General features: G+C 38.0%; 3 protein-coding genes across 12 annotated transcripts; all 3 read left to right on the forward strand.

Annotated features, from left to right (window-relative positions):
- On the forward strand, positions 1-15510 carry LOC140766703 (protein SWOLLEN 1-like). 10 transcript variants are annotated; one of them, XM_073106260.1, is made up of 18 exons: positions 1-338; positions 1350-3247; positions 3320-3394; positions 3477-3758; positions 5377-5532; positions 6482-6804; positions 6970-7400; positions 7475-7527; positions 7611-7718; positions 7798-9450; positions 9552-9649; positions 9903-10011; positions 10210-10390; positions 11646-11713; positions 12209-12324; positions 12450-13346; positions 15053-15155; positions 15224-15510. In XM_073106260.1, the coding sequence occupies exons 2-18, from the start codon at positions 1363-1365 to the stop codon at positions 15238-15240; spliced, it is 6555 nt and encodes a 2184-aa protein (XP_072962361.1). In that variant the 5' UTR covers positions 1-338; positions 1350-1362; the 3' UTR covers positions 15241-15510. The 10 variants fall into 10 exon arrangements, with proteins under 10 accessions (XP_072962361.1, XP_072962360.1, XP_072962364.1 ...); XM_073106259.1 differs by having other exon boundaries at positions 1353-3247; XM_073106263.1 differs by having other exon boundaries at positions 1353-3247; positions 7614-7718.
- Positions 15511-16595: 1085 nt separating this feature from the next.
- On the forward strand, positions 16596-19121 carry LOC140767606 (DNA-directed RNA polymerases II, IV and V subunit 9A-like). Its single transcript, XM_073107591.1, has 4 exons — positions 16596-16703; positions 16786-16861; positions 17350-17508; positions 18781-19121. The coding sequence occupies exons 1-4, from the start codon at positions 16675-16677 to the stop codon at positions 18859-18861; spliced, it is 345 nt and encodes a 114-aa protein (XP_072963692.1). The 5' UTR covers positions 16596-16674; the 3' UTR covers positions 18862-19121.
- A 242-nt stretch (positions 19122-19363) lies between these two features.
- LOC140767605 (S-norcoclaurine synthase 1-like) lies at positions 19364-22204 on the forward strand. The gene is made up of 4 exons (XM_073107590.1): positions 19364-19718; positions 20313-20560; positions 21256-21580; positions 21807-22204. The coding sequence occupies exons 1-4, from the start codon at positions 19494-19496 to the stop codon at positions 22056-22058; spliced, it is 1050 nt and encodes a 349-aa protein (XP_072963691.1). The 5' UTR covers positions 19364-19493; the 3' UTR covers positions 22059-22204.
- The last annotated feature ends 1389 nt before the right edge of the window (positions 22205-23593 follow it).

Genomic DNA, 23593 nt, shown 5'->3' on the forward strand with positions numbered 1-23593 from the left:
AAGCGGCTAAAGCGTGCGACCAAGGAAAGGAGAGAGAGAGAGAGAGTAAAAAAAAGGAAAGAGAGAAAGAGGAGCGTTCCTTCCATCTTCCTTCGATCTCGCCGGAGAATCGCCGGAATATTGCCGGAGAATCGCCGCCGTCGACCGCCGCCTTCGGAGATACATGCCTTGTGGTTGCGGGGCTAGGGTTTCCGGATTCGAGGAGGCCCTTTCGATTCCACTAATGGCCCTCGGGATATGAGCCCGCGGAAAGCCGTGGGATTTCGGGTTTGGATAACCAACGGTCAGGATTTCGTCCACGGATGGAGGGTGGTAGAAGCCTAAGCAACCTCTCCCTGGTACTTTCCTTCTGACCCCACACACTTCACTCGGCACTTCGCTGCTGCTTCGCTAGGTTTCTGGTTTCTTGGTATAGGCAGAGAATAGAATTAGCGTTATCGTTGTGCTCGATTTGGATGGTACATCGCCAGAATTAGTCTATTGTTTCCTTTCTAGTTTCTAGGTCACTTCTTTCTCGAAAAATTAGGGTTTTTTGGGAGAATTTATGTAATTAGGATCTTCTTGAGTGTACTGGTGACTCTGATGTAGGGTTCTGCTGAATTGCACCAAAAGTTGTTTTTTTTTCAAATGTTTTTGGCACATAGGAAGTTGATGGCGTCGTTTTCTTTTCCAGACTATTTCCTTTTCGGTTATCGATTACATTTATTCTTTTTCCATTATGGGCTTTTACAAATTCTTGTAAGGTATAAAGTTTTAGGCTTAAGTATCCGTTATGATAAGTTGGTTGGTGTTAATGCTTAGTAGAAATCTAAGAGTGATGAACTTTTCTCTATGCAAGGAACTCCTATTCTGTGCATTGATGGAATCTGCAATTTTATGTCCTTTTTCTTATCTGGAGAGATTTTTATAGATTACTTTTCTCATGTCGATTCAGTCATTAAATATCTTGAGTAGCTTGTTATTGAGTGTAACTACTGGTTATCCAAACTGTCGACATCAGTTAAACAATCAAAGAGAAAATGTTGTTATGGAAATTGGAACATAAGTTGACTGATGATAACTTGTTATTGTTCCTTTTCTGTTCAAGACTCTTTATTTTCCTTGGCCTGAACCAATCAGCAGTTCAGGAATGTCTTTGCAACTTCTGCTTAGATTGTTTCCCAGATTTGGCAGACTAGGAGTTAGATGCTTGACTTGTTTGATAGCTCGATAGGCACCTGTGTTAGCTTAGAAACTACTGAGACATAACAATCATCAGTTGTTCTGTTTTCTTTGTCAAAATATTTTGTTGTATTTTTTGGAATTTGTGGATTTGGTCTTAATTTATATGTTCAAATTATAATTGGTAGCAGGCATACATCCATGGATAGTGATGATAATGACTTTCAAAGCCAGAACTTTCAATTAGTTGTGGAGGATAACAACAAATTTCCACCAAGTTTGCGGCCATCTGCTGTACCAAAATTCGATATTGATGAGCAACTCCACATTCATCTTAGGTTTGACAATCTAGTTGAAACGGAGGTTTTATTTGGTATACAAGATCAGGAAAATTGGATTGACGATTTCTCAACTGGGAGCAGTGCAATAGAATTTAGTTCGAGCGCTGCTGAATCTTGCTCTATATCTAGGACCAACAATGTGTGGTCAGAAGCTACATCATCTGAGTCTGTGGAAATGCTATTGAAATCTGTTAGTGAAGATGACATTGTACATAACCAGGATGGCCTTAAGGATGGAGATGTACTTGATCAATTGACTGGAACAGGTTCTGAAATGGATCCATTGCACAGACAGGATAACTCTCACAATTCTCTCATTGGGGATATCACAGATCCTACTGTACTGCATGATCCATTCCAAACTTCCCTTTCAGGATTACATGAAGATGTAGGGAGGACTCAACCTCGTGACATTTCTCAAACTTTTGTAGATGAGAAACCAGAAACTAAGTTAGATGAGAGTTTGTTAGAGAAATACCCAAACAGTGAGATGAAATCTTCTGCTGAAAATTGCATCACAGACAACAAGCTAGCTTCATCTTCCAATAATACATCAAAGAATTCTTATTCTATTGATGGACATTTTGAGGTGGTTCAGACTGAGAGTTCTTTGAATAGCAATTTGAAGGGCAAAACTGACGATAATAGTCATGCTTATCTTGCCACTGAGGACAGACATGCAAGTCCTGACCCTCTTACTTATGGTGGTTCAAAAAATGAATCTTCACCTGTATCTATTAGTAATCTTGATATGGGCTCTGGGAATTCGAATAACTTACTTTTGGAGCAAATAGTGGAATTCCAGGATATTGATGTAAGTGATTTGGATGGTTTGCAGGAATACAATCAGCAGGAAGCTTTAAAGCAGATTTCCTCTGCGGATGATAAAACAAGTCACACTGAAGGCTGTGTAGTTGGAGGTGATCTCAGCAACTTGAAAGGTTCTTCTGATTTGGAGCCATCTTTGGATTTAATTGAGATGAAGAAAGGAACAAATGATTCTTCAGCATCTGCTCACTCTGATGGACTCTTAGAAGCTATTGCTTACCCAGTGAACAGTTTGAACAAGGACAAGGAATCTGATAATGTAACTGGCATACTAGCTAAGGAATTAACTTCTTTAGTGGCCAAAGGAGATGCTGATTATTTAATACATTCAGTTGAACAAAGTAATGAAGATACCGTTAAGATTTCTGATATTAGTGAACAGTTTGAGGAAAGCATCCCTTGTCAACCTGAATGTCATACACAGGATCCTGATCCCAATCATGAGCATCTTGCTTCTTTTAAGGAGGTTTCTCCAGAAAATAATGTAATGGAGATTGCAAGAAAAGATGCTAATTACTCCACAGCTGAAGATGAAAATACAAAAGATTCTATTGATAATTTGGAAGTTACCTCTGGCGCTTCAGAAAATGTTGTGCATAAAGGATCTTCTTCACCTACTTCACTTTGTGAAATGGAAACAAATATTTCTTCAACCAGTCACATCAAGTTGATCAAGACGAGCGATACACATAGCTTGATGACAAAGCCTAATGATGATCACATTAGTCATTCTCAGATTTCTGTTTCAAGAGATGACAAAACAGCACCATCTGTTGCTTCATGTGGCACAATACCTTTGAGTGATACTATTATGGTCAGGGATAAGTTAGAATGCAGTTTATCTTCTGCTCAGAGTACTGATGCAGCAGATATCATAGATAGTCAGTCAGCAATCCAACTAAGTCAGGATAAGACAGGTAAATATCTTCTCTTTGGCATGCTACTTTCCTTTGCATGATTTTGAAGATTTATGAAATGTTGGAGATAAGTTTTTTCAGCAGGTACTGATGCAGCAGATATCGTAGATAGTCAATCAGCAATCCAATTAAGTCAGGATAAGACAGGTAAATATCTTCTCTTCCAGCATGCTACTTTTCTTTGCATGATTTTGAAGATTTATGAAATGTTGGAGATATGTTTTTTCAGCAGATGCCGATCCTGCAAAAGGGGATGTTGTGAAGTCTTCCTTTAACAATTCAACTAGTCTCCACCATAAAGTGGTTGTAGATCAAGAGGAAGCATCATTATTATCTTTATCTGCATCTGGTTGTGTTAGCTCGGAGGAGAAGAATGTGGAAATCACAGTTATGCCTTCTTCAGCAGACTCAAAGAGCAAGTTGGATGCCGAGACGTCAGGGCAGCTTATTATGGTTCCTGAAACAATTCTTGATGGGTCATCAATGAACAAACCGGTTCAAGTTGAAGAAGGTAATCTCAAATTATTTTGGTTGATATGGAGAATTGTGATAAACTGATAATTTATTCTCTTAAGGTGTCATCTTCCCCGTTGTTTAAGGTGATTGATGCATGATAAGACCTTTACTCTTTGAACCAATTTAAAGTGGCCATTTGATAAGTGAGTTTCATGATTGTGAAATCAAGGTTTCATGAATTGATCTTCTTTGGATGAATATATGAAGTAAGGCTCCATCCACCTTACCAATTTATCTCTACCTTTTAATAAATCTCACTACCTTCTTTGTTGACTAACTCATTACCAAGTTTCCTTTATGGATATGATTATTGTTGGAGTTGGTTGTGGACTGACTTTGACTTGAATTTTACTGATTGACAAACTTGGCAAGATAAAGTGTGTGCATGCTTGGCACTAGCTCTGAAGAAAGCAGGTTAGTGCTATGATAGTCCAGTACCACTACTCAGGATTGAGGATGGCTGATTCTTAGCAAATTAACAAGTTTTAAACCATTTTCTTGGTGGTTATGGTTGTCGGAGAAGAATGAAATGCTTGTCTGTAACATAATTCATTATACTTCTGGAAAAAATAGTATGTTGAAGTTTGTTTTGCTGGAAGGAATGAGTTCTCAGGTTGTAGCTTCCATATATGCATGCCTGTCCTGATAAGGGCATCCTTATCTGGTATTGATGAAATTGGCATAATTACGATTCATTATTTTTTGATAGTTTTGTGTTTGAACATAAGAACAAAATTAGCTATATAGCATATTCATAGTTAAATTACTAATTATATAGAATATTCATAATTAAATGTACTAGGTAACTGGAAAGGCTCTCTCAGCTGTGGTCTTTGCTTTTTCAACATTCTTTGATGAAATAAGCTCTAATAACTGGAAAGGCTCTCTCCCCTCAAAACTTTATGCACACACATATAATAGAGTTAGACTATGAATTTTATGTTAAAACAAAGTTTTAACACTTCCACAGTCATTGAGTACACCTGGGGATTTGAAAAATCACTCCCAAGATGGAAAGAGGTGAAGTACTGTGAACCCTTTCTCACCTGGGATGAGATTCTGAGAATATCGAGACACATTAAATAGCTACGAGCCTATAACAATGTTAGACTGTTTTCTCAACTTTTAACATGTAGTTTGTAGTTGAAGTTTGAATTTGATATATCACATATGTGTTGACTATGACTTTCTCATGGTCTTTTCGGTTGCCATGGGCTAGTTTGGAGAGAAAAAGCACTGGAAGACCTGTTATCCAGTTCCCTTTTCTTATCCTCTACCTGTTCGTCATGGAATTTTAAGATGAAGTTTTGTTCTCTTTGCCTGTGTCATGTTGTTTGTCAGTGGCCATTGGCACTGTTGGCATGGGGTAGCACACTGCCATGCTAGACAATCTATTCCATTTCATCTATTGGTCATCATGGTTTGGCCATGGGTCACTATTGATCATCATGAGGTCAGAGTGAAGCAACATATGGGAGTATCAACTATCAAGATAATTTCTTTTACTTGTGCCTATAAGGCACTCACACTTTACAGTTATTTGCATCATGCAAATTGTGCTTTATCCAAAACATTGCTAATGTTTTATCATTATTTTTTATAACAATTCATAGCAGGGAAAAGTAGCCATCATAAGCAACCTATCCTTGTACCTCCATCTACTGGTGCATCTGCTGAAGGAAATTCCCAGGACATAAAGAAAAATAGTGAAGCTAATCTAGTTCCAGAAGACCAATCTGATGGACAGATTTGTGATGATGAAATTAATTGTGAGTTCTCTTCCTTTTTAAATGTCTAATGGTAAATGCCTAAATGGTATATGATTCTTTTCCCTCTGGTGCGTGCATTAATGAATTAAACATTTCATTATTCTTCTCTCCTTTCTTGAGGTTAGATTGTAGCTAAAACGAATATCATCCTATTTCCTTGTCTTATAAGTTTCTGGGCAGGTTCATCTTTATGTAATAGCAGTTTACCATGAGAAAAGGCCTAGTATCAAAAGAATTAATCTGAGATTGATTACCTGGCACCCTTTTGGAGTCATTATTGATTGTGAGTCAGCATTTATAAGCCATCCCATACATTTGATGAGAGAAGGCTTTGATGTGATGATTTTAATTTTCAGATTAATATTTTGGACTCTACTAGTTAGTAGATTCTTTCCCTTCATTGCTGACTTTGTGGTTTCTCATCTCCTTCATGTTAAATGGAGGACAATATTGCATGTGTAAGAAAAATGACCATCGATACTCCAAAGATCTCCATAACAACCACTGGAAAAAGCATCTGCTACAGGATATAACTATGTGCTACTTGAAAGTCTGAATAAAAATCATGTAGTCAGAAAGCCTAGAATATCTGTGGGAATGTAATCTAGGGTTTGAAGGTGTGCAATTTTATTTCTGGATTGAGCTTTTTTACATTGGAGTCAATATTAGTTTGTGGAACTATGTGGAAGTTGACACTACAATTTCTTTGAAGTTGATGCATTGAACAAGTCAGATTGAGATTTCATAAGTTTGAGTCAGTATTAGTTTGTGGAGTGAATTTGTGGATTGTGGGCATCTAGTGCCAGTGGTTCATATTCAAGATACTGATATGTTGTGGTAGTTTAGCAGATAAGTTGTTTCATGAGTACTGGTTTTCTCTCTTCTTTGAGTTTTCTTGGTCCATGAGATACAGATGTTGAGATGGTTTGACTGGTTTCTCCTTGTGCAGATGACGCAGTGGGTTGCAGCACAAGCAAGCCTGGAAGTAGCAGCCCTAGTTCTTCAGAAGCAATTTGTGGTTCACCTACAGTTATTAGTAGCAGGGAACATTGTCAAAATGAAACTGAAGAGAGCAACAGAGTATTGTCAGATCACACATGTTCTACTTCAGATAACCTGGTTCAATGTATCCAAGCTTGTAAGGACAGTATCGAAGCTGAAAACGATAAAAGCTTCTCATTTGAGGTTGGATCAGTAGCAGAAAAGTGTAATAGAGATCCTGGCACCAACTGGAAACCATTTTCTAGTATGAAATCTTCTGAAGTTACCGTGGTAACTGCAGCTCTCTCTCTCTCTCTCTCTCTCTCTCTCTCTCTCTCTCTCTCTCTCTCCCCCCCCCCCCCCCAAAGCATTAGTAACTTCTTTTTAAGCCTAGAATCTAATATGTTACTCTTTTTCTTTTTTTTTTCCCCCTTTTTTTGTAAATCTGATTGGTAGGTTTCAAAAGAGAATCCTGGACAGCATTCAGATCCTGAGGATGGAAGTCTTTCCGGAACTATTACTAAGAATAGTGACGGAGATCAGAATAAGCAAATGTCTGATTTTACACTTGAAAAGGTGAACACTTTAGGAGGGGAAACTAGAGAAATTTTGTCAGAAAAGCAGATATCGGAAAGTGGTAGGAGTCAATGCAATCCCTCTCCTAGTGTTGATAAGGCTGCAAGCAACAATATGAAGTTTGAGGAGATGAAGCAAAATCCAATTAGTGAGATCAGTAATACAAAAGTGTCCTGCTCTCCAGCTGTTGAGTCATCTAATCTGCCTGATTTAAATACTTCGATTTGTAGTGCAGCATTGATTCACCAACCCTTCACAGATTTACAGCAAGTGCAATTGCGTGCACAAATCTTTGTTTATGGATCGCTTATGTGAGTTCACCATATTCTTTGATGTTCCTTCAGTATGTTTTTACATTGAATATTGTTCTATTTTCTTGTTGCAGCCAAGGGGTCCTACCTGTTGAGGCTTGTATGACATCGGCCTTTGGAGAATCTGGTTTGTGCAACTTTTTAGTGCATCATTATATCACAGATCATGCCTTATTATTTGCATTTTAAAATGGTAATGCTGATGTCCAGTAGATGGTGGACGAACATGGGAGAAAGTGTGGCGTGCTGCTGCTGAGAAATTTCAGAATCAAAAGCCACCTTCAAGTACTTTTGAGACGCCTATTAGTTCTCGTTCTGGTAAACATCTTTTTATTCGATGTTGTTAATCTACCTGCAAATTTACTGGATAATAATATTGGGTAAATGAACCTTGCAGGTCCTCGGACTGGTGAATCTGTAAGTAAGGACAGTACCATTAAAAGCAAATCCTTGAAGTCACCTGCTAGCCGAAGCGGTAGTAAGGTTGTGCAATCAGCATTATTAAGTTCCACACCGCCTTTGCCTTCACCATCATGGGCTATGTCTTCTAATGAAGGCCCGGTATCAAATATGCCAAAAAGTAACCATTTGGGTTTTAACCAGTCTTTATCCCCATTGCATTCATTTCAATCTCCACAGATGAGACAGTACACAGGTAACCCTGCACCTTGGTTTTCTCAGAGCCCACGCCCTGCTTCCTGGATGTTTTCACCACAAAGCTCAGTATTTAACACTGCTGCTCAACTGTCAGTTATACCTGCTACTGAAACTGCTAAAGTTACAGCTTCTAAGGTCTCTACCATCTCCTCTGCTTCAAGTATGCAGCTTGTGGCACCTATTACTTCGCTTCCTAACCAGGATCCTGCAAGCATCTCTGCTGCTGCATCAGCTGTACAGGTTGAGGCACAAAAAAGCATGGCTGTTTCTTCTTCTAAGAGTGCAGCTACTACTCAGAAACCCAGAAAGCGAAAAAAAGCGTCAATTACTAACGAGCATGGGTCAGCTTCAGTTACTAACGAGCATGGATCAGTTATTCATGTCTCAGAACATCGGATGGAACCTGCTCCTGCGACTCTTGTTGCTGTGAATTCTTCAGATTTGTCAGGCTTCAACTTTTCTGCTAGTTCTCCACATAAGGTTGTGCATAACGGTCTTGTTTCAACTACATCTCATAGTAGCTCTCCTATTAATTACCAGATAGTAGGTAGTGGAGGTACTGAGCAAAGGGTCATACTCTCAGAAGAAATGTGTAGTAAAGTTGAACAGGCAAAGCTGCAAGCTGAAGATGCTGCTGCCCATGCTGCTTCAGCAGTCAGATACAGCCAAAGCATATGGAGTCAACTGGAAGCACAACTGAAATCTGGCTTACTTTCACAAGTCGAAGACAAATTTGCTTTCGCAGCAGTTGCAGCTGCAGCAGCTGCATCTGTTGCAAAGGCAGCTGCAGAAGCTGCTAAAGTTGCATCAGGAGCTGCTATGCAGGCTAAGATGATGGCTGATGAAGCTATTACCTCTGTTAAGACAGTGAATCCTCCCCAATCAACTGAAAAGGGACAACATGATGTAGGAAAGAATCTGGCAAGGTTAACACCTGTTTCAATCCTGAAAGGGAAGGACAAGGCCCATGGCTCTTGTTCAATCATTTCTGCAGCAAGAGAGATTGCTAGAAAGAAAGTAGAAGCAGCATCTGCTGCCACAAAACGTGCAGAGAACTTGGATGCGATACTGAAAGCTGCGGAACTTGCTGCAGAAGCTGTATCACAAGCAGGGGTAATCATTGCATTGGGTGATCCGTTACCTTTCTCTACTGGCGAATTGTTAGAATCTGGTCCTGAAGGCTACTGGAAAGCTCACTATTCAAGGATTGAGAAACCTGTGGGCACTAATGCCCTGCATTCAGAGGGGAAGTCTGGTGCAGCTGTGGCTGATGATCATGCTAGATTTGTCGAACAAGCCGAGCGGACATCAAATCATGAAGATGTCCAAGAATCTGCTGCAGGGATATCTTCCGTTAACAAGCAGTCATTGTTGTTGGAGGTAAACCACACAGGTATGTGACTCTCTTCTTTTCTGTATTTTTCTTTAATATGTTATATTCCTGTCTATTGCTTGAACATGGCTGTTAGCTTATCTCTTGGTTTATTGAATCAGGAGACATACCAACCACTTCTCCAATCAGTAGGCATGGTGAAGTTCCTCCATCAAGAAACCTAAAAGAAAATGGCATCAAGAAGGGAGAGGTTGTCGAGGTTAGATGATAATCTTGTATTTGAACCTTTCTGTTTTCTTCTTCCTTAATACGAAGGAAAACTAAAGTGCAGTACAATTTTTTTTTTGTCATTGAAGTACAAAAATTTTCATTCTCTATTCTCTCTGTTGATTATTTTCATTGTAACTTTTCGTTTGCTGCCTTTACTGAGCTCTAATCTGAGTTGTTTTACTTTAAGAAGAAAAGTTGGGACCTTGTGTTATGTGTTTAATTTCCAATTTTAACAATATCAGGTTGTAGCTGAGGAGAACAATCATAGAGAAGCTTGGTTTTCTGCTAGGGTCCTTGATGTGAAAGATAATAGAGCGTTTGTCTGCTATATTAATCGCCTTCCTAGTGAAGGTAAATGTCTCTTGTTACTCTTGTTTGCCAATTATTTGATGAATTATTTCTCTATAACCTTTCAGCTTGCATGAAATTTTGATCTATAAATTTATGCCATTTTACAGACTAATTGTGCATTTTGTTGTTTATGAATTATCAGAGAATTATTCTTTTATGTTTTCTTTATGAAGTCTTAAATCAAACTTTCTTCTGTAGGATCTGGTCAGCTTAAGGAGTGGATACCCCTAGAATGTGATAGCAACGAGGTCCCAAGAATACGGCCTGCTCATCCTATGACTATTGCAAAATTTGAGGGAACAAGGAAGCGTCGTAGAGAGGCTGTAGCAAACTATGTTTGGGCTGTTGGTGATCGTGTAGATGCATGGATAAGAGATTGGTAAGCTGTTTTAGTCTCTCTCATATTTCTTTGGGAGATTTTAATCATTAGTTAAAATTTAATATAGTAAAAGTCTTTAGGACCTTTCATGTGTAAATGTATTATTACAGCTGCTGGAAGTAAGTTGTATCAAATTCTCATTTAGATAAGTAGAAGCAAGCTTGATTTAGTACTTAGAAACCTCAACAAATCTGGTTTAGGAATACTTCAAGTACTCATAAGGTCCTAAGTATTGGTTTTGGGATCGAGATCGGGTGCTTTAAAAAACTATACGTATCGAGCATATCAGTTATATCGGTCTTCCATGGTAGACAATTCAGAGCAGACATCGACTAAATCTGCCATATCGGCTGATCAATTTCGGCAAATTAAGATCGTCGATACTTGAATCCATGACTAAAACTCCTGTTCTTTTTTAAACCACAACCACACAAGTCATGCTCTTCTTCCTTGTTGGACCTAGATGCAGTACTTAGAAACCTCAACAAATCTAGTTTAGGAATACTTGGAGTACTCATAAGGTTCTAAGTATTGGTTTTGAGATCAAGATCGGGTGCTTAAAAAAATGATACGTCTCAGACGTCTCAGTTGTATCGGTCTTTCATTTTAGACAATTCAGAGCAGGGATCGACTAAATTGGCCATATTGGCTAATCAATTTCGGCAATACGAATAAGGATCGGCCGATACTTGAATCCATGACTAAATGCAAAAGAACTCTTCTTTCATCCTCATGCCTCTCAACATTGACTGTTTCGTGAATCATGTCCTGACTCATCTCTGCAGTCCATCTTGAATGCACCAACAAACACATACTCACAGAGAAAAAGGAAGAGTGCGTGGTTTCTATACATTCAAAGGATAAAGAGTCCTCATCATGATATTTTATATAGTAAACATCCATTATTGAACATCAGATGGATCTAATTTGCAATTTCTTATTATATGCTCAAAGTACTCAAATTTAAGGGCTTTGATGTGCCAGCACTTTTTGCACATTGTAATGCAACTCAGATATATTGGATCCACTTTAGCTCTATGCACTTTGACATCCTAGATTATACATTCTTTTGGCCACTTACTAAAGGCAAACTTTTTGTCTATTCTCTTTTCCATGTTTGAAGGCTGAAATGTGATAGTTATGACTGATTGTCTACATGATTGAGTCCTTATTGGTTCTTGTGTTTCTGTGGTGGTAATTTATTTTTTCACATGATCATCCTTGGTAAATTAATGGTGTTTCTTTCCATTCTCAGTTGGTGGGAGGGCATTATTACGGAAAAATTACAAGGGGATGAAACAAAGTTTACCATACATTTTCCAGGTATGTTCTGTTAGTTGTGAACCATGTCTGTGCCTCATGTATCCTCTTGACCCTACTCTTTGTCATTCAGATGTCCCGTTAGATGGATTATTTTGAGCAGAAAACATGACATGCGATTTGTGCACTCTCATTTCTGAATTACTTGCGGACAATGTAAACATTTGTTTCATGATTTGTTCTGTACTATGGGAAGTTGTTAACTGATTGTTTTTCATTCTTGTATGTTGGAAATAGGAGGATTTAGAACAAAAGGACTCCAAATAGGTTGCATGTAGCATTTTTCATCATGATTACTGTTTGGTCTTTAAGAAGGAGTTTACATTTTTCTACTGTATTTCCTATTCATTATTAACTTATGCTTTTGTGTATTAAAGATGTTCATATGGATACTGGAACTAGTTATATTAAATAAATAACTATATCTGGGAAGGCGCATACTTGCAATATACTCCAATTGCTATTATAAATTTCTGCTATCTTGGATATTCTATGCAGCTTCTCGTAATTCATCAATTGTCGAAGGTTGGAATCTACGCCCTTCTCTTGTTTGGAAGGATGGCCAGTGGATAGAATGGTCACGTGTTAAAGAAAAAAACACTGGATCATATAAGGTTTGCCTTTTGTACTTATCAGGAAGTCTGTACATCTTAGATATCTTGTTTCTGTTAGGATTTGTTTACAAGTATTCTTGTTTGCATCTCTATTCAGTTAATTTTTCCATTATAATGATCGCTAGGGTGATTCTCCCTGTGAGAAACGTCAGAGGTTAGGGCAGCTTGAGTCTGATAATGATCCAGAAATAAATAGCCGTGGTACAGGAATTCTTTCCAGGAATACGAATATTGATAATTCAAGAAAACCACAAGAGTCAGAAATGTTGGATCTATCTGAGAAGGACAGAACTTTTAACGTTGGTAAGAATGTAAGGGAGGAGAATAAGGCTGATGCTTTCAGAGTAAAACGGACTGGACTACAAAAAGAGGGATCAAGAGTTGTCTTTGGTGTTCCTAGACCGGGAAAGAAGAGGAAATTTATGGATGTTAGCAAACATTATGTCGCAGAGAAGACTGACAAGGTAAGTGAAGGGAATGATTCTATCAAGTTCGCAAAATATTTGATGCCACAAGCATCCCGTGCATGGAAAAGCAGTACGAAGGTTGAACCAAAAGGAAAGCGGGCTTTCGAGCCTAAGTCTAGGATTCCTAAATCTGTAAAGTCTCGAAGCATTCATGTTAAAAGTTCTGGTGAGAAAGAATCTTCATCCTCTGTGACTATGTCCGTTCCAAATGATGATGAAAGTGGTTTAGTTTCTTTATCAGACCCGATAACTTCTGTTAATATCAAAGATAATAACTTAGAAAAGAAGAATGCTCTGGATGTTGATTCTCTCCATAACAATTCAAAAACAGCAGATATGCCACTAGTTGAATCTTCTGAAAAGCCTCTGGCTGGTGTTTCATTATCGAAGAAGGAATCATCTACTTCTGTTCAACTCGACAAAGGGGATAAAGGAAAGCTCACAGCAACTGTAAACAAATTAATCAGAAATGACCCAAGGGCCTCTGAAAATAAAGCAAATCCTGATGCCGTTGAACCTAGGAGATCCAATCGCAGAATTCAGCCAACCTCAAGGGTAAGATTGGCTGGTCTTTTACTAAGTTACATTGTAGTTACTAGTTACTGAATCTTGTTATTCTTTTTGGAATGTTATTACTCGATACTATGTTCAGTATTTAACTAATTGATTATTGTTTTACTGGTGCGTGGTCTTTCCATACATTTCTCTTTTGTATATTGGCTCATACTGATGCCTTCCAACTGACCAACTTTCACCTTATTTCATAAAGCTCTAACTCCATGAATACAGCAGGAAAACCTTGGAATTGCTCTTAACATCCAGCAAAAGTATATGTTTATCTCATGTTCTAAATATCACATAGTGGTTTGTTTCATAAGGGTTGCTTTATAATATGAAGCTTAGACCTTACTATGTTTGTTTAAATGTCTTGAGAGGTTAAATTGAAATTTGCAGCATGTGGTGTTACTAAGTTTTCTCTGATTCATTATCCATAAGATGTTACACTAGAGTATGGAAAGGGATTCTCCATGGAAATGCTGTGATAAATGGATGAACTACACTCGCTGATTCTCTAATCACTGGATTGTAACAAAGAAATGTGTGATTTAATATTGGACTATCTTTTTTGCCTTTGCCTTTATAATGAAGACTGCCCTATAGCAAAAGCTCTCTCTTTGTTCTGCCATCTGAAAATCTTGTAACTTATAGGGAAATGCAGTCTTCGTGCTGCTAGAACTGCATTTGCTAGATAACACTACCTGCTGACTAGCCAGATAGATTATATCATTATAGAGCAAGAGTCAGTATTTTTTTTCTGCTGGTAAGATAATGCCACTATTTCAGTAGTAGGATAACAAAAAAGAGCATTTCTTTGGGGAGCCTTTTCAAATCTTACTTGTGCTCTAACAGACCCATTTGGTTAGGAAGAAGTTTGGACGATGATTTTGATGCTTTGATGTTTATTTTGCTTTCTCCAAACGTTTTCCATATTTTATTTCTTGAATCATGACTTCCTTTTCAACATGAATTTACCACAGTTTATAGAAGTTTCTTGTTCATATGATTTTATTCATTTCAATAACTTCATGGAACTATTCTTGGAAGGCTACATTTATTGTATTGTGCATCTTAACTGATGCTCTTTCTGTAAAGTGTTAATTTCTTGCTTGATCATTTTGACCTTTTAATTCTATGTCTTATATATGAAGGTTTTATTCGTCTAGTTTGATATCGGTTGAAATACTAATAATGCTTTTCTTTATTAAGTTAGAAGACTGAAAGCTGTCTTGGAAGTATTCAATTTCACACTGTGCATTCACATATTATTTATAAGTCATATTTATTTTGTTCTTATAGTATGATGCGTTACAAAGAAATAACTACCTAACTCGTGGTGAACAATAAAATAATGTATGAGATAAGAAGAAAAAGAAAAAAGAGAATGAAAAGAAATGCACTGAGTCAAAATAAGTGTTTTTGGGTGCTATATTTTCTTGGCTCTTCCTCTTAATATGTCTGCAAGATTTTGTCAAGTCTTTCTTGTTTGTTGTGAATTCTTTTCCCTGGCTAGCTATAAGTATCTAGTCAAGCAAATGTGAGAAATAATTATCAGGATATAGTGAAAAAAGACTTTAACTTTACGGGCTGTTTTTCTCTGATTTTACAAATTGTTAATGTTATCTGCCATTTTAATCCCATTCCTTTTTCTGTATGTGTACAATTGTTCTTGTTTTAACTGCCAAGCATTTTGGTACCTACAGTTATTAGAGGGCCTACAGAGTTCTTTGATTATGTCCAAGATTCCCAGTGTTTCACATGATAAAGGTGCCAGGGCTCTCCGTAGGAGTGCCTCATCATCCAGAGGTAACTTGTAGTCTTTAAACATTTTGATTCTTTTTACTCCTGTAATGAGGAATTCAAATGCTATGCAGGGGATACTCATGGTTGAGAGGTGGCTTTATGATGTTTCCCAGTATATCTGCAGTGAAGTGAGCAATTCTCGAGTTTTGTACATAACATACAATCGTTAGGATTGGAGTAGAAGGTCTCATATTGTCAGATGTAAAATTTTATAGTTGGCTTAGATTAACATTTTGATATTTATCCTGGGCAACAGACATTTGGTTGCCTCCTTTGGGAGCAGTATTATCAATATGCTGTACCTTTTCAGTGCTAACATAAACATTCAGAAATCTGTCCAACTTCGTTCCGCTTGTCATTTTCAGTTTCTGGTATGTGACATGACATTCATCTTGGTTTTTCCTCCATTCCACTTTATCAAGCTGTGACTTTATTCATTGCTCACTTCAAATTTCAGTATAGAAATCATACCCGTAAGGCAGCATGTCATTCTTCTATATATATATATATATGCGTGATGTTATCTTTGATATATTCTTGATGAGCTATCTATCTGTCACTGTGTGTATGCGGGGGGCGTGTTGCGTAGACAATTTAGTAAATGTCCTGCAGGTCCTGCAATTATGAACTGAGACCGCACAGTCAAAGCAGTTTCAGTTAATTTCATTTAGAGAACGTGGAAGCTCGCACTGCAATTCCCGCTATAACATCTCTCTTTAATTGGATTGTATTTTAATCAGATTTAAGCCATTGTTGTACGATGCTAATTTTAGTTAGTGTTGTCTTAAAATTTTCTGGAAGGCTAATATTGTTCTTTGCATACTCAGTTATGCAAAATAACTTTATTTTATAAACCAGTTGGGGTATTTGCGAAAAAAGTATTTTTTTTTAACAGTAAAATTGGTTTTTCGTGCTTATTTTTTATGTAAATTTTATAGGTTAATATAAAAACGTGTTCATCTAGTTTAAGGTATAAAAGTATTCAGTTTCAAGATAAGTGTGTGGAAGTATTTAAGATCTATGTGCTGGAATTTTAAAGTTAACACAATTAATCAGATCCTCTTTAAGCTTGATAAATTGCACGATAGGCAAAGTCTACCTACTCCACGTAGCAGAAACATATGATCGGTTTGATCTATATCCATACGTGGTAATCAAGATCGTAATTGCAAATATACCTAAATGTAAAAAACTAAGCATGAATAGAGATTTGAGTTGATCAAGCTTAATAAGACCCGAAGCACCGTTCTATAGTTTGATTACATTAGACTTGGTTCGAACTCAGGTCGATCACAACAAGTTTCGCCTTGTGTCAAACTGAGCTTGATTTATTTTTGTTGAGAAAAACCCATCGGTGGTCGAACTCGATTCACGTGCCTATCACGTGATCTTCTCCGCCTCCCACCCCCCCACATCACGAAAGGCCCCCACCTTTCCGGGCCCGCTCGGCCATAAAGCTATTATTAAGTAATAGGAAAAGAACAAAGAACGCGAAGGTTCCCTAAGAGCAGCAGAAGCAACCATGAGTACCATGAAGTTTTGCCGCGAGTGGTACGTGTACACCGCCCTCTCTCTCTCTCTCTCTGTCTCTCTCTATTGTCTTCTCTCTCACCTCTTTCTTCTCTGGAGTCAGCAACAACATACTATACCCGAAGGAAGACAGGGAGCAAAAGGCCCTCCTCTTCGCCTGCCGCAACTGCGAGCATCAGGTATTTCCGCCTCCTTTCCTCTTCCTTCTCCCCTTACTTTCTTTCTCTAATTTTTTTACGGAAGATTGCTGCGTTGGGTTATGGTTGCTGGCATTGCTAGGGTTTCCTTTTCCTTCTTCTTGATGCAACGGAAGATGGTGAGGAGACTTAACGTCCGCTAGGGTCGCTCTGTTGTGTTTCTTTTATTCTTTTGGGTTGGTTGCTGAGGTGAATTTAAGGTGCAAAAAATTTGTGGGGTTGTCGTGATTGTTTACGAGGAAATTTTTCATCTGTTCGAGTTAATGCCGAAGCGGGGCGTAGGAGTTTCTTGCGTACTTTTGGATCTGTCATTAATCGCCTGATCTGACTGCCTCTCTAATTATTCTTTTTTTTTTTTGTATATATATGCCAAACTTATATTATTATTTTTCTCGCTCTGTTTTTTGCTATGAATTTAATGGTGCTACTGAATTTAAGCTTGTACTGAAGCTGAATTCTCATCGATGTAGGAGGTGTCTGATAACAACTGTGTTTATAGAAATGAAGTACATCACACTGCTGGTGAGCGTACCCAGATCTTGCAAGATGTAGCTTCTGATCCCACTCTTCCTCGAACTAAGACTGTCAGATGCTCTGAATGCGGTCATCCTGAAGCAGTATTCTTCCAGGTTCGTCTATATGCCAATATGTTGCAACAAATCATTTATCTAGAATTGTTGAAGGTGGAAAGATTATGGTAAGAAAAAATAAGCAAAATGTTTCTGTCCTGACTTCTTGGTTCTGTTTAGGATTTTCCTGTCTTGCTACAAACCTGATTTGGTAAAACATGAAAATTAATTTTTTATTTTACAAACATATCAACAATTAAAAAGGTAGGCTAATGTTTCATATGTCTGGGATTTTTGGATATCTGATTAACTACAGTAAGAAGTCCTGTGATAAATTTTTTCTTTTTTTGCTCTTTTCAAAGACCAATTTTTATGTCCTTGATACCTTATTTCAATCTCAATTGCTAATTTTATGAACTTCGTTTTTGTCTTGGTTTGGAGGACTGCAAATTTTCTCTGTTAATCTATTTGTCTACTCAGTACATGTCTTAGCCAATTTCTAGCTTCACTTCAGTGCTTTTTAGTGTAATCAGTGCTACTTCATCTCTATGCTACCCTTGAATTGTCATTATTTGCTCAAACTGTTGTCATTTTACTATTGTACTGTACCTCAATGGACATTAGTTTGCCACTACTAATTCTTTTGTTTTGGAGTTCTTTTTTTTAATGTTTTGAACCTTTTGATTCTTTTTAATGTAAGAGGCAATAATGGTTAAATGGATATAAATTCCAGTAGAGAATCTCGTGCAAGAAGTATTTATATCTCAAAAGTTATGTACAATTAGAAGACTCAAGCATTTTGTTTATGAACTATAGTAGGGAACTGGGTAGCGATTTTTTTTTCAATGAATGTCGTAGCATACATTTGTAGCTATTGTACCTAACCAAACGAAACATTTGTAACTCATAATTTGCAGTAATAGTACAGCCATCATATGCATTTATATACAGCATTCTCATTAATATTCCACTTATCCAGACTTTTCCTTTGGCCTACCATAATTATGCCTTATTCGTGTCCCATTTCCATGTGAAATTTTATCCATTTGCTGCATGATTATCATGTATGTCCTACTTCTTGGAGATGTATGCAGAAGAGGCAGAGAAAAAGTAATGCATTGTTTTCTGACATTCTCTATTCCTACTTAAGTTCACTTTGCTTCTCTTTGTGTCGTCTTATTGTAGCCCGTTTAACGCTATTCGAGGAAGACATTTTTTTTTCCAGCTTTCAAAATAGTGGATCGTTTTACAGCCTCGCAATTTCCCTTATGTTTTTCAAATTCATATCTCAACTATAGATGGATAATATGGTATACTTTTGTGGAGATGCAGGCTACCGCAAGAGGGGAAGAAGGCATGACCCTCTTCTTTGTCTGCTGCAACCCAAACTGCGGTCACAGGTGGAGGGATTAATGAATCTGAGGCCAATCTACATCCTTTTGCACTTTGACATAAGACCCCTGCCAGCTTTAGGAAGCCCACAGTCCTGAGCCTAACCAAACAGCCTCAATCTCTTCTTGTTTTAGTTCCTGAACTGCGCATGTATGACAGTGTACTAATGTGGGACTTCGTTTATTGTATACTGATTTTGCTTTCCATGAGGTGATATTTAAACAGAGATTTTATCACAGTGATAATTAAAGAGAGTTAGATTCCTATCTATCAAGTTTTTCTGATAGTGATGCATTTGTCCAAACTACATCTCTTCTGTGGTTTGTTGCACAAGCTTTGAAATTTCTCAGATGTAGCTTTCAGCTTTACAATAATTTTCAGTTTTCCTTGCCGCCTTGCACAGGTCAGGATCGTGAGGTTTGTAAAATAAAAGATAGAAAGAGAATTTAAAATATCACCTTATTTTATCGAGCGAACTAAACAAATATCTGGTACACGAAAACGCTGGAAATATTTTTAACCGCAGATCCCGCTGAATAAATAAACATAAAGCAGGAACTCCGAGTTACACTTTATGTCGAACAGGTCGAAGGCAAGATTTGTTAGAGGTATCGAAGGATTAACCGCGAAGGGGAGTGGTAGAACTAGAACCGATGGGATCGCTTCCTGTGGCGAACGTCCAGGCCCTTGCCGGTACTTATGACAAAGATGAGGTGCCTCCGAGGTACGAGAGACCCGAGAGGATGTCGGATCACGTGATCTGCGACGGCTCCGTCGAGATTCCCCTCATCGATTTTCATAGGTTGCTCGATCCCGAGTCTTCTGTGGATGAGTCTGCGAATCTGGATCGGGCTTGCGAGGAGTGGGGATTCTTCCAGGTAATTTACCTCTTGGAGCTCGCTACGGTAAAGCTTATTATTAGCTAGTTGGGTACTCTCTTGGCAAGACTTAGAAGTACCCTTCTCTTAGGACTACCTTTGAGATATATGCATTGTTGTTCTGCGATCAGAATAGGAGCTTAGTTGACTGTTAAATTGTAGAGATAAAGTTCATGTAGTATTCGAGAACAGGGTGTCCTCCTGTAATTTTTGGAGAATTTTCTTATATTTGATGCACAGTAGGCAGCTTTCCCTTTTGCACCCCGCATTAGTAGTTATTTTGGTTCGAGCTTTGTCTTTCCACAACTATTAAGCTGAAGCGTTATATATGCGTGCACTGAGCCACACCTACTGGTTGATGAGCTTAATATTAAGAATTGACAGATTTTTTGGTTGAATTTAGAAATGCAAGGCTTGATCTAGAAACTGCGGAAAGATCTGGTTTGAAACAGATTATAATTGATGATGCTGAACTGAAAAAAAAATGCCCTCGTATACCCTTCTCTGACATATAATGAAGTTTAAAAATTTTAAGAGCAAAGGTATCCTAGTTTTGTACTAACTAGGCATTATTACTTTGCTTTGTTTGAACAGCTAATAAATCATACAGTTCCTGCTGAACTGATTGAGAGAATGAAGGTTGACATTGTGGAGTTCTTCATGTTGCCTTTGGAGACTAAGAACCGATTGGCTCAGCAACCTGGGCAGCTCGAAGGTTATGGTCAGCTATTTGTGGTCTCGGAGGAGCAGAAACTAGATTGGGCAGACATGCTTTACCTAAGTGGGCAGCCGGTTTGTAACAGGAACATGAAATTATGGCAGGAACTACCTGTTTCATTCAGGTAACAATGCAATGACTTTTAATTGGTATGATTATTCTGAGTAACCACAATGATAAAACTTCGATGATTTAAAGAAAAAAGTATAGGGACAAATAACTTCATAGCCTTTTTCTATGTATCTAGTATTTCTTTTCTCTGAAGTGATGTGATTGATGAAGAACGAGGGACCGAAAATTGCAAACAAATAGGTTACATGTTTCGTTCTCTTTACAAGTCAGGAGAACATTGGCATTTGCAGGAGTACCTTCCCATATGATATCCTGAAGAACATTAAGCTGTTGCTTCGATAATCAAGGTGTACATAACTGAATATAGAATGATTGGATTATTAATTGAATTTGCATCAATAAATATACCCTTCTTCAATAGCATACGTGTCAATTTGATGGTGGTACCAGGCAAGTAAACAGTGAATATCAAACTTGGTTTCATCTACTAAAGCTTTCAGAGAGAGAAGTATGTTTATATTTCTGTTCTAAAAGACTTTCTGGTTGTAATTAAGTATCAGGAACTACTATCTGGCAATTTGCGTTGTCATCTTAATGCTCAATCAGATAGGAGGCAACTCCCTCTCTTGGCTCATCTTAGGCATGTTGATGTTTTAGATAATTTGTAGTTTGGTTGATCAAAAAACTTACTATTGGACAACCCATTTGCTATTGTCATCTGTTCCTTTAATCATCAGAATTCTTCAGGACTACTCTGGACAAATATTCCTTGGAGGTGAAGAAAGTAGCAGATTGTCTACTGGGTGTCATGGCTAAGAACTTGGGACTAAAACCAGAGGTAATTAATGCCCAATGCCATGATGGGATACAGTCATTCAGGATAAATTACTATCCCCCATGCCTCCATTCTGAGAAAGTTCTAGGCTTTTCCCAGCATTCTGATGCTGATCTTCTAACGTTGGTCCTTCAAGTAAATCAAGTTCAAGGTTTACAAGTTAAGAAAAACTGCAGCTGGGTCCCTGTCAAGCCTCTTCATGGTGCTCTGGTCGTTAATGTTGGCGACATATTTGAGGTAATAGTATATCATCATGGGAAATAATTTTTATTTGATATGTAGGATGATTTTGGCTAAATATATGTTATCTTGTCTTTTGATGTTATTAATGAATAAATATATATGTGTGTGTGTGTGTGTGTGTGTGTGTGTGTGTGTGTGTGTGTGTGTGTGTGTGTGTGAACTACCATTTGTTAAGAGTTTTTGTTTCATTGGGTCTACATCATGTTTCCTTTCTTTGTAGATCTTCACTAATGGAAGATATAGAAGCATTGAACACAGGGCTATAGTGAACAAGGAGCAAGAACGGCTTTCAATCGCCGCTTTTCATAGCCCAAACATTGATACCATGATCGGCCCTCTCCGTGAGCTTGTAAAAGGTGCAGATGAGATTTATAAGACTATGGACCATGAGAACTTCATGAGGCTCTTCTTCTCATCTAAACTAGATGGGAAAAGCTTCTTGGATTGCATGAAGTTAAAAATCCCTCAATGAAGAGAATCATCTATTCATGGCTGCTTTTAATCAGTTTTTCATTGGAAGATGCATCTGTTGATATTACTATTGGCTGCTGTTGAATGTGAAGTGTTGTTGTATGGCGTTTACAATAATAAGTTGCAGTACTCTTCATGCATTAGATAGCTCTTTCTTTTGTCCTTGTGAGATAAATTTGGCAAGTATACTTTCTTAACAATTGTACTAGTGATCGATCGTATGACCAATAACAACATGTCGAAGAAAAGATATTGTAAATAACCTCAGAAATTTCTCAACATGGAAGTAAAATGATAAATTTAGTTGGTATCCTCTAACTTAGCGTTAAATCCTCTGCAGTGGAGGAAAGTTACTAGATTCCAACCTTAAAAGACCATCTAACAACTTCTCATTATTTGATGTTATCACATCTATACTAAAGTTCTTAATCCACGCGATTACCAACATAAACGTGTAGCTATAATTTAATTATGAACTAAAAGTTAAAAACTCGTACCATGATTTCTTGTAGAAAGTGATAACCAAACGTTACAAGCTACAGAGGAAGTTACTAGGAAATTAATTTTTTTTACGTGTGAAGTTAATGTCAACTTGGTAAGTGCTTAATCTGGCTTCGAGGAAACTCCTACGGGATCCAATTACGTGAGAGTTTATAAGCTAAATCAATCATGGCTCTTAATTACATACGTATTAACTCACTTAACGGGCTGCCGACTTCATATATTATTCTATTTCCGTCCCTTTCTAGCCTCGAACTCGTCGTAGAAAGAGCAAATGGACACGTGTTAGTGTCACTCAGTAGCACATACGTATATTTATAACGGGCCACCACGTGTGTTTAAGAGAACTCAATTGGTTTCTAAGAGCCAAGAATAAATTCATATACACCAGGATTAAAACTTTGATAAGAGGTTTTGGTTCTGAGGGATGGAATGGATGATAAATTCCATGCATCACCTACTTATCAAACACGGGGATCATTTGCCGTATACAAAACTTGGGCGTATCAAAATACCGGTACATACGTGCTAAATTTTTAACAACGTGTAAAGTACCGATTTGCTGAAAAGGCTGGAAGGGTGTACGCGACGTAACAGCCAACCGAGTTCCGGACCCGACAAAGGAATAAATTAGTAACATTCGTAAACTCCCATATGCTAACACGTTGTGTACTCAGATACGATATCCCGTCGTTATCCTCCTCCCTATCTAGAGGGATGGTGAAATGCCGGGGATGCCCCTCTGGCCCAGCTAAATCAACGCCACCTTTTTGCTTTTCCACGTACAGACTCTGGTCGGGCGTCGTAATTTCGTACAAGTCGAGGGGGTGAAAGCCGCAGCCATAACAAGGGCGTGAATAAGATATCGGCCAACAACGAGGAAGGTGCATACGAGCTTCCTGGTGTCAGGAAGGGCAGCGTCGTCTGTCCCAAGTTGTATTCGGAGGTATCCGATGGATAGGGACCACACGTGACGTTTCCTCAGGAGTAGGATTAATCGGGGAATCGGACGGCTCGAGACGTGGGAAGCTATTC

Source organism: Typha angustifolia, chromosome 9, assembly GCF_048772165.1.
Source record: "Typha angustifolia cultivar Huaian chromosome 9, ASM4877216v1, whole genome shotgun sequence".
Lineage (NCBI taxonomy): Eukaryota > Viridiplantae > Streptophyta > Magnoliopsida > Poales > Typhaceae > Typha > Typha angustifolia.